At 37.2% G+C, this 15752-nt stretch overlaps 1 protein-coding gene across 1 annotated transcript in view; it reads right to left on the bottom strand.

The window, feature by feature from the left end:
• LOC123555189 (uncharacterized) overlaps positions 1-15752 on the bottom strand; it is a 57590-nt gene that overhangs the window by 29848 nt on the left and 11990 nt on the right. The window contains exons 7-8 of the mRNA XM_053548841.1: positions 3465-3821; positions 2106-2453 (exon numbers count right to left, since the gene is read on the bottom strand). Of these exons, the coding sequence (XP_053404816.1) occupies positions 2106-2453; positions 3465-3821 (705 nt within the window). The remainder of the gene's footprint in view (positions 1-2105; positions 2454-3464; positions 3822-15752) is intronic.

Genomic DNA, 15752 nt, shown 5'->3' with positions numbered 1-15752 from the left:
ACTGACCTAGTTTTTGAAGGCATGTGACCCACTTTCAAACTTGATCTAGATATCATCAAGATGAACATTCAGACCAACTTTCATACAGATCCCATGAAAAATATGGCCTCTAGAGAGGTCTCAAGGTTTTTCTATTATTTGACCTATTGACCTAGTTTTTGAAGGCATGTGACCCACTTTCGAACTATCCTAGATATCATCAAGGTGAATATTCTGACCATTTTTCATGAAGATCTCATGAAATATATGGCCTCTAGAGAGGTCACAAGGTTTTTCTATTTTTAGACCTACTGACCTAGTTTTTGACCGCACGTGACCCAGTTTCAAACTTGACCTAGATATCATCAAGATGAACATTCAGACCAATTTTCAAACAGATCCCATGAAAAATATGGCCTTTAGAGAGGTCACAAGGTTTTTCTATTATATGACCTACTGACCTAGTTTTTGAGGGCACGTGACCCAGTTACGAATTTGACCTAGATATCATTAAGGTGAACGTTCTGACCAATCTTCATGAAGATCTTGTGAAATATATGGCCTCTAGAGAGGTCACAAGATTTTTCTATTATTAGACCTACTGACCTAGTTTTTGAAGGCACGTGACCCAGTTTCGAACTTGACCTAGATATCATCAAGGTGAACATTCTAACCAATTTTCATGAAGATCTTGTGAAATATATGGCCTCTAGAGAGGTCACAAGGTTGTTTTTTTTTAGACCTACTGACCTAGTTTTTGACCGCACGTGACCCAGTTTCAAACTTGACCTAGATATCATCAAGATGAACATTCTGACCAACTTTCATAAAGATCCCACAAAAAATGTGACCTCTATAGTGTTCACAAGCAAAAGTTTACGGACGCACGGACGAAGGACACCGCGCGATCACAAAAGCTCACCTTGTCACTTTGTGACAGGTGAGCTAAAAATAGGACCACCTAGAGTTATGGTTCCTTACCACTGTACTTCCTCTCAATGAGCTCTATCATTGTGTGAAGTTACAACTTAGTACCGTCAAAACATTTTGAGTTATTCTCCAGACAAGAAGTGTGATGGATGGACGGATAGATGGATGGACTGACAAGGTGGCCACTATATGTTCCCCCCACAAAAAATGCAGCCCCTATTGCATACACACAATTTTTCTTTGATTTGACCAGGTGACCTAGTTTTTGACCCTAGATGACTCATATTCCAACTTGACCTAGATTTCATCAAGAAGATCATTCTGATCAAATTTCATGAATATCCATTGAAAAATGCAGCCCAATTGTACATACAGAGTTTTCCTTTGACTTGACCAGGTGACCTGGTTTTTGACCACTGAGGACCTATACGTGAACTTGACCTAGATTTCATCAAGACATTCTAATCAAATTCCACCAATATTCAGTGAAAATAGCAGCCCCTATTGCATACACAATGTTTTTCTTTGATTTGACCAGGTGACCCATATTCCAACTTGACCTAGATTTCATCAAGAAAAACATTCTGATCAAATTTCATGAAGATCCAGTGTAAAATGTTGCCCCTATTGCATACACAAGGTTTTTCTTTGATTTGACCTAGTGACCTAGTTTTTGACCCCAGATGACCACTATTCGAACTTAATCTATATTTCATCAAGGCAATCATTCTGATCAAATTTAATGAAGATCAGGTAAAAAATGCAGCCTCTATTGCATACAAAAGCTAAGTGTGAACAGACGACAGACGACGGACATCCAGCGATCACAATACCTCACCTAAAAAGACATACATTTTTTCTTTTCTCTTGGGATGTGGGGGATGGTTAATGTGGGGGTGTAATGTAGATTGTTGCAGTTTGTCCCATTACCATCTGCCTATATTCCAAGTTCTGGAATTGCCAGTCCAGAAAAAAACCTCTGTTGTCTTTTGACTTTTCAAGTGTTACTTTGACCTTTGAGTTAGGGTAAGACAGGGGATAGTATGTAACTCTTCATCATGAAGTTTATCCCTCTTGAATTCATGTGTACATTAGAGTCAGGACTCACATTACCATATAACTACATTAATATTTATTATTAACTGCTGATAACAAATGAAATCAAATTCAAACACAAAGATAAACCTGCTTTGTACCTGTCATCATTGAGTGATGCAATATTTTTGTTTCCATCTTTCATTAATCTCTTCACTGCTTCAGTACGATTTTCAGGATCAGACAGGTGCCCTCTGTCAGAAGTCCTCTCATCTTCATGTCCACCTTGACTGGAAGGACTCTGAAGACTATGTCCTCGTTTCTGGCACATGCGACCTACGACCTGTACCTCTTTCTCCACCTCGGGCTCAGCAAAGACTTGGATATATCCCTTCTTGTCCACCTCTGCCTGCTGATTTACAGCTACCGTTAGACATCTATTCAAATGTATTTCATAGGGCTTTCCTTTTGGGACTAGTGCATCACAAATGTAACATGCCTCTACCTCCCTGAAAATGTGCATCAATATTGGATAACAATGTTATGGCTGATTGAAATACATTTTGATCATTATATATTATAAGTATCAATAATACATCAATACACGTGTACACGACAGTAAATGTTCATCTACAAAACAGTAAAATGACATATCATATTGTTTAAGTATTTAATTCACTTGGTGCATTGATATACATATAGAAGTCATGGTGAAAGTAACAAGCGCTGGTGGAGGACAACAACACCCAACTAGTCAACAGCTTTGTTAACTGAATGAATATAAAAGCCAAAAAGGGGCAAAATTTTGTAACAAGAGCTCGGCCAAGCGTGGCAATATATGCCCGAAAAGTTATATCAGAGAAGGAGGGAAAGTAAGATTTAAAGAAAAGGCTTTGCTTTTTTATGTAACTCTTCATCAGGAAGTTTTTCCCTCTTCAATTCATGTGTTCGTTAGAGTCAGTTTTATAAGCTGCTGACTAACATTTAAGAAATAAAATGATTTTTTTCGGTGTTCATGCGAAATGAACGACAGAATAGGATCAGCAAATCCATGAATTGCGCTAGCGATTCATGTTTAATTTGCCGATCCTATTCTGTCGTTCATTTCGCATGAACACTGAAAAAAATAGTTTCATTTCTTATATTTATATTATATTTCCTTACCATTTGTAAACAAGATAATATTATAAACTGCACATATTTAGTGCCATTTAACATTAAAATCAGCTTCTCGGACATTCTGCTCACCAGACGGAACAACTGCGATGTCATCTAAGGAACGTTCTCCCTGACTATATGTGGACGTCGTCAAAACAGCCGTCGGTTATCACTAAGCAGTGATGACGTAACATTCACGCCTTTCCTTTTGCTGTTCATACGAAATGAACGTCACAATTTTTAATGGAAAAGAATAGGGCGAATGTAAATATTACCATATAACTACATTTACATTAATTATTAATTATGTACTGATAACAAATGAAATCAAATTCAAACACAAAGATAAACCTGCTTTGTACCTGTCATCATTTACAGATGCAATATTTTTGTTTCCATCTTTCATTAATCTCTTCACTGCTTCAGTACGATTTTCCACTTCTGCAGGATCAGACAGGTGCCCTCTGTCAGAAGTTCTCTCATCTTCATGTCCACCTTGACTGGAAGGACTCTGAAGACCACGTTCTCGTTTCTGACGCTTGCGACCTATGACCTGTACCTCTTTCTCCACCTCGGGCTCAGCAATGACTTGATTATATCCCTTCTTGTCCACCTCTGCCTGCTGATGTGCAGCTATCATCAGACATCTATTCAAATGTATCTTGTAAGGCTTTCCTTTTGGGACTTGTGCATCACAAATATAACATGCCTCTACCTCCCTGAAAATGTGCATCAATATTGGATAACAATTTTATGACTGATTGAAATACATTTTGATATATATAAATAGGTAGGTATCGATAATACATCAATACACATGTACACACTATAAGTGACAAATGACAGTAAATGTTCATCTACAAAACAGTAAAATGACATATTATATTGTTTAAGTATTTAATTCACTTGGTGCATTGATATACATACCGCAACATGCTTATAGAAGTCATGGTGAAAGTAAAAATAGCTGGCAGAGGGCAACAACGCCCAATTGTTCAATGGGTCAGGATTGTCTAATTGAATTTAATAGTCGAAAAAGGAGCACAATTTTGTAACAAGAGCTCGGCCAAGCGGGGCAATATATGTCTGAAAGGTTATATCAGAGGAGAAAGGAAGCAAGATTTAAAGAAAAAGCATATTTAAAGTTGTTCTTTTTTTGGTGGGGAATGTGAGGGGATGGGAGGGGAGAGGGAGAAGGGTGAGTGTGTGCTGTGCTGGTGACAGAAGACAGTTTACTAAATAGCAAGAACCTTGACGGGAAAAAAAAACAAGAGGCCCAAATGGGCCTAAGTTGCTCACCTGAGGCAGCCGTTGACCTAATTAGATCTTCCTTGTGACAAAGTATTAAATTTAGAAGAAAAAAAAAAAAAAAAAAAAAAAAAAAAAATTAGACCTTTGATCTACTGACCTCAAAATCACTAGGGTTCATCTGCTGGTCATGATCAATCTCCCTATGTAGTTTCATGATCCTCAGCCCAAGCGTTCTCAAGTAATTGTCCGGAAACGGTTCAAATGTTCTGGGTCACTCTGACCTTTGATCTTTTGAACTCAAAATCAATAGGGATCATATGCTGGACATGGCCAACCTCCCTATTAAGTTTCGTGATCCTAGGCCCAAGCATTCTGAAGTTATTGTCCTAAAACCTTTTCAATGTTCCAGGTCACTGTGACCTTGACCTGTGACCTAAAATCATTAAGGGTCATCTGCTGGTCATGACCAACCTCCCTATTCTCAAGTTATCATCCGGAAACCATTTAACTGTTTCATGTCATTGTGACCTTGACCTTTGACCTACTAACCTCAAAGTTGAACTTGACCTATATTTTATCATATTACACCTGAGTACCAAAATCTATTACCCTAGGCCCAAGCGTTCTCAAGTTATCATCCGGAAACCGTTTAAATGTTCCGGGTCACTGTGACCTTGACCTTTGACCTACTGACCTCAAAGTCGAACTTGACCTATATTTTATCATATTACACCTGAGTACCAAAATCTATTACGCTAGGACCAAGCGTTCTCAAGTTATCATCTGGAAACCGTTTAAATGTTCCGGGTCATTGTGACCTTGACCTTTGACCTACTGATCTTAAAGTCAAACTTGACCTGTATTTCATGATGTTACACCTGTGTACCAAAATTTATGATCCTAGGCCCAAGGGTTCTCAAGTAATCATCTGGAAACTGTTTAACTGTTCAGGGTCACTGTGACCTTGACCTTTGACCTACTGATCTCAAAGTCCAACTTGACCTGTATTTTCTGATGTTACACCTGTGTACCAAAAATTATTAAAATCTGTCAAGCCTTTCATGAGTTATTGTCCGGAAACTATGAAAACCAACGGACCGACAGACCAACACTCTCACTCTTATATATAAAAAAAATAAGATTAAAAAAAAATTAAAAAAAAAATAAAAAAAAATTAAAAAATAAAATGAAAAATTAAAAAAACAAGAGGGCCAAGATGGCCCTAGGTCGCTCACCTAAAAAACACTCCATAACAGTGTAAAACATGTTTGACCTAGTGATTTCATGGAAACAAATATTCTGACCAATTTTCATTAAGATTGGACCAAAAAATTGGTCTCTTGCGATAAAACAAGCATTTTCTTAGATATGACCTAGTTTTTGACCCTAGATGACCCATGTTCAAACTCGACCTAGATTTTATCAAGGCAATCATTCTGACCAAAATTCATGAAGATCAACTGAAAAATACAGCCTCTATCACATACAGAAGTTTTTTCTTTGATTTGACCAAGTGACCTAGTTTTTGACCTCAGATGACCCATATTCAAATTCGACCTAGACTTCATTAAGGCAATCAACCTGACCAAATTTCATAAATATCAACTGAAAAAAACAGTCTCTATCGCATACACAAGATTTTTCTTTAATTTGACCTAGTGATGACCCATTTTCGAAATCAGCCTAGATTTTATCAAGGTAATCATTCTGGCTAAATTTCATGAAGATCAGTTGAAAAAGACAGCCTCTATTGCATACACAAGGTTTTTCTTTGATTTGACCTAGTGACCTAGTTTTTGACCCCAGATGTCCCATTTTCGAACTTGGTCTAAATTTCATCAAGGCAATCATTCTGACCAAAATTCATGAAGATCAATTGAAAAATACAGCCTCTATCGCATACACAAGGTTTTTACGTGATATGACCTAGTGACCTAGTTTTTGACCCCAGATGACCCATTTTCGAACTCGGCCTAGATTTCATCAAGGTAATCATTCTGACTAAAATTCATGAAGATCAATTGAAAAATACCGCCTCCATCGCATACACAAGGTTTTTCTTTGATTTGACCTATTGACCTAGTTTTTGACCCGAGATGACCCATTTTCGAACTCGGCCTAGATTTCATCAAGGCAATCATTCTGACCAAAATTCATGAAGATCAATTGAAAAATACAGTCTCTATCGCATACACAAGGTTTTTCTTTGATTTGACCTAGTGACCTAGTTTTTGACCCATTTACGAACTCGGCCTAGATTTCATCAAGGTTATCATTCTGACCATTATTCATGAAGAAGAATTGAAAAATACAGCCTCTATCGCATACACAAGGTTTTTCTTTGATTTGACCTAGTGACATAGTTTTTGACCCGAGATGACCCATTTTCGAACTCGGCTTAGATTTCATCAAGGTTATCATTCTGACCAATATTCATGAAGATTAATTGAAAAATACCACCTCTATCGCATACACAAGGTTTTCTTTGATTTGACCTAGTGACCTAGTTTTTTGACCCGAGATGACCCATTTTCGAACTCGGCCTAGATTTCATCAAAGTTATCATTCTGACCAATATTCATGAAGGTTAAATGAAAAATACAGCCTCTATCGCATACACAAGGTTTTTCTTTGATTTGACCTAGTGACCTAGTTTTTGACCCGAGATGACCCATTTTCGAACTTGGCCTAGATTTCATCAAGGTTATCATTCTGACCAATATTCATGAAGATTAATTGAAAAATACAGCCCCTATCGCATACACAAGCTAAATGTTGACAGACGACGGACGACAGACGACGGACGACGGACGCCGGACATCGAGCGATCAGAAAAACTCACCTGAGCATTGCTCAGGTGAGCTAAAAAGTGAAAAAGTTTTTCCTATAATTCTATGTAAAACCAGTGAGCCCAAGGCCGGGGCCAATTTTGACCCCAAGGGCATGATTTGAAAAAAAACTTGGTAATGGGCCACTACATAATGCTGCATGCCAAATATCTAAGACCAGGACATAACGGTTTTAGACAAGAAGATTTTTAAACAAGAGTGCCGGACTGTCACAAAATACGCCTGTCTAAATATTCAGTTACGTATCATAAAGGTAATAATATTGATGTTGTATGCCTTGTTAACCCAAAAAAAGAGTAAGAAGGAATCAAGGTATTTGTGAGGTTCCATGTGGGATGGAATTGACAATCGGATCAAAACTGTTTGAATGGACAAGGCTAATTTCGCAGATTTCGAGTAATTCAAGGGTCATAATCCAAGAGTGCCATGGGCGATTTGGGTGGTTATCGAACTTGGCCGAGATATTATGCCCACAAACATTGTCACCAAGTTTGGTGAAGATCGGATGAAAACTATTCGACTTTGAGAGCGGACAAGGCTAAATTTGCAGTTTTTCGAGTAATTCAAGGGCCATAATCCAAGAGTGCCTGGGGTGATTTGGCTGGTTATCGAACTTGGCCGAGATATTATGCCAACAAATATTGTCAGCAAGTTAAAAATGGTGAAGATCGGATGAAAACTGTTCAACTTAGAGAGCGGACATGCTTTTGGACGCCGACCGCTGCCCACTCACCCGTCACGGGTGTTCAGATAATATGCCCCGCTCTTTCAGAGACAGGCGTATAAAAAGTATCTAATTCATGCTTATTCAAGAGAATTAATCCTTACTCAGTAGAACAGTACACTGTTTAGAAGTTTTCTCCCTCATTCAAAATGAATTATTACAGTTTAACTAGTTGTTTTCTATTTTTAGCTCTAGCGGCCCCTAAAAGGGGCCAAGTGCCCCATTTGAAACAAGAGGACCATGATGGTCCTGAATCGCTCACCTCTTCCCACATGACCCAGTTTTGATTATGACGTCGTTTTTTTCTATTATTTGACATAGTGACCTAGTTTTTGAGCTCATGTGACCCAGTTTTGAACTTGACCTAGATATTATCAAGATAAAAATTCTGACCAATTTTCATGAAGATCCATTGAAATATATGGTCTCTAGAGAGGTCAAAAGACTTTAATAATTTTAGACCTACTGACCTAGTTTTTGACCGCAGTTGACCCAGTTTCAAACTTGACCTAGATATCATCAAGATGAACATTCAGACCAACTTTCATACAGATCCCATGAAAAGTATGGCCTCTAGAGAGGTCACAAGGTTTTTTTATTATTTGACCTACTGACCTAGATTTTTATGGCACGTGACCCAGTTTCAGATCTGACCTAGATATCATCAAGGTGAACATTCTGACCAATTCTTATGGAGACCCATTCACAAGTATGGTCTCTAGAGAGGTCACAAGGTTTTTCTATTTTTAGACCTAATGACCTAGTTTTTTTGACCGCACATGACCCTGTTTCGAACTTGACCTAGATATCATCAAGATGAACATTCAGACCAATTTTCATACAGACCCATGAAAAATATGGCCTTTAGAGAGGTCACAAAGGTTTTTCTATTATTTGACCTACTGACCTAGTTTTTGACCGAAACGTGACCCACTTTCAAACTTCACCTAGATATCATCAAGGTGAACATTCTGACTAATTTTCATGAAGATCTCATGAAATATATGGCCTCTAGAGAGGTCACAAGGTTTTTCTATTTTTAGACCTACTGACCTAGTTTTTGACCGCACATGACCCAGTTTAGAACTTGACCCAGATATCATCAAGATAAACATTCAGACCAATTTTCATACAGATCCCATTAAAAATATGGCCTCTAGGGAGGTCACAAGGTTTTTCTATTATTTGACCTACTGACCTAATTTTTGATGGCACATGACCCAGTTTCGAACTTGACCTAGATATTATCAAGGTGAACGTTCTGACCAATTTTCATGAAGATCTTGTGAAATATATGGCCTCTAGAGAGGTCACAAGGTTTTTCTATTTTTAGACCTACTGACCTAGTTTTTGAAGGCATGTGACCCAGTTTCAAACCTGACCTAGATATCATCAAGATGAACATTCTGACCAAGTTTCATGAAGATCTTGTGAAATATATGGCCTCTAGAGAGGTCACAAGGTTTTTCTATTTTTAGACCTACTGACCTAGTTTTTGAAGGCACGTGACCCAGTTTCGAACTTGACCTAGATATCATCAAGATGAATATTCTGACCAACTTTCATAAAGATCCCATGAAAAATGTGACCTCTAGAGTGGTCACAAGCAAAAGTTTACGGACGGACGCACGCACGGACGGACGCACGGACGGACGACGGAAGACGGACACCGCACGATCACAAAAGCTCACCTTGTCACTTTGTGACAGGTGAGCTAAAAATTTGGGAGAGGACCATATAATTATGCTACAGACAAAATTTAATGCAGATCAATCAAGCAATTGATGAGAAGACTTTTAAAGGTATTTTCACCTCTGGCAACCCCTAAGAGAAGCCAAGTGCCATCATTTGAACAAACTTGGGACAGGACCATATAATGATGCTACAGACCAAGTTTGATGAAGATCCATTAAGCGGTTCACGATAAGAAGCTGTTTAAAGGTATTTCTATTTTTAGATCTAGCAGCCCCTAAAAGGGACAGAGTGCCCCCATTTGAACAAATTTGGGAAAGGACCTCATAATGATGCTCAAACAGTCCAAGTTTGATGAAGATCCACGAAGCGGTTCATAATAAGAAGTTGTTTAAATGTATTTCTATTTTCAGCTCTAGCGGCCCCTAAAAGGGGCCAAGTGCCCCCATTTGAACAAATTTGGGAGAGGACTTTATAATGATGAAGATCTATTCAGCGATTCATGAAAGGAAGTCGTTTAAAGTTTTTGCTATTTTCAGCTCTAGCCACCCCTAAAAGGGGCGAAGTGCCCCCATTTGAACAAACTTGATAGAAGACCTTGCCAGGATGCTACAGATTAAATTTGGTGTTATTCTGACCAGTAGTTTCAGACCCTGACCTTTGACCTACCACCCTGGTTCATGTACTCTGCATATCGTCTCATTACCACCTACTAACACCCCAAGTTTATAGATAAACATTCTTACCAAGTTTCATGAAGAAAATGTCATAAATAAGGCCTTTAGTGCTAACAAGCTTTTCCTTAGATTTGAGTGGGTGACCTAGTTTTTGACACCACATGATCCAGTTTTGAACTTGGCCTAGGAATCATCAAGATAAACATTCTGACCAAGTTTCATGAAGATAGGGTCATAAATGTGGCCTCAAGTGTTCACAAGCTTTTCCTTTGATTTGACTGAGTGACCTACTTTTTGACCCCATACGATCCATTTTGAGCTTGGCATAGGAATCATCAAGATAAACATTCTGACCAAGTTTCAGGAAGATAGAGTCATAAATGTGGCCTCTAGGGTGTTAACAAGCTTTTCCTTCAGTTTGACCTGATGACCTAGTTTTTGACCCCACATGACCCAGTTTCTAACTTGACCTAGTACCATCAAGATAAACATTATGTGCAAGTTTGTATCAAATCAATTGCATAAATGAAACCTTTATATGGCTGAAAGGGCTCTAGAACCCAAGAAGGAATCTAGCCGGTTTCTAAAAGGAATTGAGATCATATTGTGACTTAAGTTGTGTGTAAATGTGGTTAAAATCAAATGTAAAATGTCACTTCTATCGTGTTCACAAGGTAAAAATTAAATTTTGGCTCTTTCGGGGGTCAATCAGGGGCTGTAACTCCAGAACCTATAATTGGATCTAATGGATTCATCATAGAATCCAAGATCTATTGTTGTTAAAGACGTTTTGCAAGTTTGTATCAAATTCAACTAGAAATAAAGTCTGTATATGGCTGCAAAAGCCAAAATAGCAAATTTTGGCCCTTTAAGGGGCCGTTACTCTGGAAACCATGATGGGATCTGGCCAGTTTTCGAAAGGAACCGAGATATTATATTATGCCAATACAAGTTGTTTGCAAGTTTGATTAAAATCAATTGCGAAATGTGGTCTCTATCATGTTCACAAGCCAAAATAGCAAATATTGGCCCTTTAAGAGGCCATTACTATGGAACCCATGAAGGGATCTGGCCAGGTTTCGAAAAGAACAGAGATATTATGCCAATACAAGTTGTGTGCAAGTTTGATTAAAATCAATTGCAAAATGTGGTTTATATTGTATTCACAAGAAATTGTGGGCGGACGATGAACAGAGTCAGACGACAGACAAAGGGTGATCACAAAAGCCCACCTTCACAGTAGGCTAAAAATGAATGTTACTATAAACTTGACCTTTATCATTACTTCAACTGTGCTTGATTTTATATGGAATCTTCTCTGATTTCATTTGAAGAAAAATTATCTTATTTTAGAAATAATTTTCAAAGGATCAGAGTTTTTCCTGACCCAGCATAGGATGCTGTCAACATATCATTGTATTGTCAGTATTTTTTCAAATAATATATGGATACAAACTTTTCTATCAATGACAGCCTTACTCTACAGTCATCTTGTCTCTGTTCACAGGAAATCATTATCAAAGGCATGATTATATCACTGGAAATCATTATCACTGGCATGATTATATCACTGGAAATCATTATCACGGGTAAGACTATATCACAGGAAATCATTATCACAGGCATGACTGTATCACAGGAAATCATTATCACAGGCATGACTATATCACTGGAAATCATTACCACAGGCATGCCTATATCACAGGAAAAAAATCATTATCACTGGCATGACTATATCATTGGAAATTATCATAGGCATGACTAAATCGCAGGAAATCATTATCACTGGCATAACTGTATCACCGAAAATTATCACAGGCATGACTATATCACAGGAAATCATTATCACAGGCATGACTATATCACAGGAAATCATTATCACAGCCATGACTATATCACAGGAAATCATTATCACAGCCATGACTATATCACCGGAAATCATTATAACAGCCATTACTATATCACCGGAAATCATTAGCGCAGCCATGACTATATCACTGGAAATCATTAGCATAGCCATGACTTTATCATCGGAAATCATTATCACTGGCGTGACTATATCACAGGAAATCATTATCACAGGTGTGACTATATCATCTGCAATCATTATTGCAGGTGTGACTAAATCACTGGAAATCATCACTGCGGGCGTGACTATATCATCGAAAACCATTACTGCAGGTGTAACTATATCACCGGAAATTATTATTGCAGGTGTGACTATATAACAGGAAATAAATTTTGCAGGCCTCACTATATCACAGGCATGACTAAATATAATCAAAGGCCTGAATGGCCTGAGTCGGCTAATGATTGATGTACTGACAGTATAGTCTACCAGTTTCAGTTTGTTTTTAGTTTTTTTCTTAAAATTTCATAACACAGCTCGATATTTACCCAAAATATTATATCCGGATACGATTACACTTTTCTCCAGTTTGAGCAATATATTTTACAAATTGTGATGATACGAAGACATTTAGCAGCAATTGGCAGTATCTGACATTGAAGTTTACGGTTAAATTACCTCTTATTTAAATCTTTTCATAAAAAAGTTGTTTCGTTTCGTGAAAGCAGCCAAACATAGACGATCTACTTTCGATTTCAAAAACTACAAGAAAATACGATTTAATCATTTTAATGTTTCGCCGATTTGTTTATTTCTCGAAAAATAAGAATTAAAATCATTTTTAATATCAGTAGTAACTAAACAAACCAGTAAGAGCTTCTTCTTCCGATAATTTATCCGTTTACTGACTGCAAAATTCAACCCACGCAAAGTTTATAGAAATCATACGATGCGTGTTTACGTTCAATGTGGGAGAATTAAGGCTGATCGGCTATGTTACCTAACGCATCCAGACGATTCCCGATTTGTTTTTAAAAAAGCATTGTGTGCGTTTCTGTAATTTTATATACGTTTTATTCGCTTAGAAATTATTAGACATGCGTACTTGCATTATTTCTATACGTAATTTACGCTAATACGCATCTTATCTGGAGCCCTGTGGAACTATTTTTTGTCTTTCGCTGGATGTTACCCAAGCTTTGTAAGCCTGCGCAATTCTTAAAATGCACATTTATGCTTAATGAGTTACATTCGAGTATTGCACAATAACAAGTCATAAATATGACAGATTACATCGTATATTGGTCATAGCAAAGGGAATTGACACAACTTAACTTCATTCATGCAGTGAACTGTTTGAAGTTTGAGAAATCTAATGGAACTACATCCCTTCACTGTGTTATTTGGTCCATTTAGAGAATCGCTGGATAGCAAGGACTCGTCAAAAGGCTTTCAGCCTTTAGCCGACTCAATAATGACTATATCATAGGAAATCACTATCACAGCCATGACTATATCAATTCAACACTCATAAAGTATGATGCTACTGGGAGAAATCCCAATCAAAACCACATGTGCCAAACTTTATTTGCTGAATTACATTTTAATACAGTTTGATGATGCTAGGTCAAGTACTTTTTGAGAACGCATGAAACAAATCTTGTCATCAGGCTGACAACAATAGCTCTTCTATCTAAACAATTCTGTCAAGCTCAAAATTTACATCAAATATGAGAACTTTCTACCATCACTATAAAATAGTATGGTTTCAGCCAACAGAATATACATGCCTGGATCTACTGGCTGATCTAGGCCTACTTCTGCTGACTGACCTTTTTTTGTTTATTGAACTACTTCTAGATCGACGTCTTGACCGACTTTCAGATCATGACCTACTTCTGGACTGTGACTTTGACTTGAATACAGAGTTGTCGTCACTATCACTATCTTAAGCCAATATCTTGGGTCTCTTGGTAACATGACATGTCTCAATATTACTATCACTATCATAAGCCAATAACCTGGGTCTCTTGGTAACATGACATGTCTCAATATCACTATCACTATCATAAGCCAATAACCTGGGTCTCTTGGTAACACGACACATCTCAATATCACTATCACTATCACTAAAAATGTCACAAAATAACTGTTATAAACATGTAACTCAAAAAAAAAAAAATATGTTTGCTGTCTATGTAAGATGACACATACAGTTGATTAAAGTGCAAATGAAAGCAAACATTTCTCATTTCGTCATACATTGTCCTCAAACATATTGTGCACTAAATATTTTCGCTATAAAGATGACAATGTAGACATGTGTGAAGTTTTAAAGCATCAATTTGGTCCAATTTTTTCTTAGACATCCCAACTTTTTCTGAATGCCAAGGGGGAGTTTTTGCATTCCCAAGTGGGAGATTGAGGTATTCAAGTGGGAGATTTAATACTGCGGTATTTACGTTCGCAGTATTACTTAACGAAAGCTTTTAATACATACATAGGTACTAAAACACATGTAAAGTGCAAAACATCTCTTTCGCACTCCTGATAAAAAAATAATAACTTACATGCAATGCTGCAGCTAATGATAATAGTTTATTTGCACTTATAATATCACTTGTCATTACTCTTCACATACATGTTCATTTTAAGTTTATTAAGCATTTTCAAGTCCTGAAATGTTAGTATCTAACTAGTCACCACTCTTCAACTCTTTGTTGTAACTTATGCATGCCTTCTTTGCAAAATTTGATAATTAAAAACTCCACTGAGAATTAAACCTGCACTCATATTTCTTTTGTGGGGAACAATTTAAGCTCGATCCCCAGGTGAATTTTTACATTTTAGCATGGCAAACAATGCAACTGTTAGAACAGCCAAAACAAAATGTACAGAGTTAAAAAGAATACAAGTTTAGGGAATAGAAAATCAACTGTTTGATTCTCATCCCCGCCCACCCATATCTAAAACCCCTAATCCCAATTTTTTCATTGTTTAAAATCCGAATATCCAAAATAGTATGTCCGGATACTGTTACGCCGCTTTTGTAAACATTGCCCGAATCCCCAGTTTAAAGGATGTGTTTGACAAATTGTGATGATGCAAAGACAGTTTAACAGCATTTGACAGTATCTGATATTACAATTTATTATAAACTTTCCTCTTATTAAAATGATTTAGAAGAAATGTTTATCAAACATCGGCAGGCTGACACCGTGACAACCTACTTTCGATTTCAAAAACTAGCTAGCTAAATTTTATTGTGATTGATTTTTATTGATTAAAATTAAATATCTGTTGTCTGGATATCAATTTCGGTTGTGACATCAATCAATACCTGTCTTTGTTATATCATATAATAAACACCTATCAACAGGGGTAGACACATGTGAAACAAGAGCTCGTAGAACATGAAATGCCCCCTTGATGCATTCAGTAATAATAATAATGACGTATTTATTTATAGTGGATAACATATTTGGCTAAGCCAATTTACAATATGGTCCACATATACATGGCTATACACAAACATGAATAACTGCACAAGGAACAGAAATTATTTAGTCACTGTACACTGGAGTTCCCAAGCATTCTTGAGTTATCAT

The sequence above is a fragment of the Mercenaria mercenaria genome, chromosome 7 (genome assembly GCF_021730395.1).
Source record: "Mercenaria mercenaria strain notata chromosome 7, MADL_Memer_1, whole genome shotgun sequence".
Classification (NCBI taxonomy): Eukaryota; Metazoa; Mollusca; class Bivalvia; order Venerida; family Veneridae; genus Mercenaria; species Mercenaria mercenaria.
Note: the sequence above shows the minus strand (reverse complement) of the source record. Positions and strands in the feature narration are given on the sequence as shown.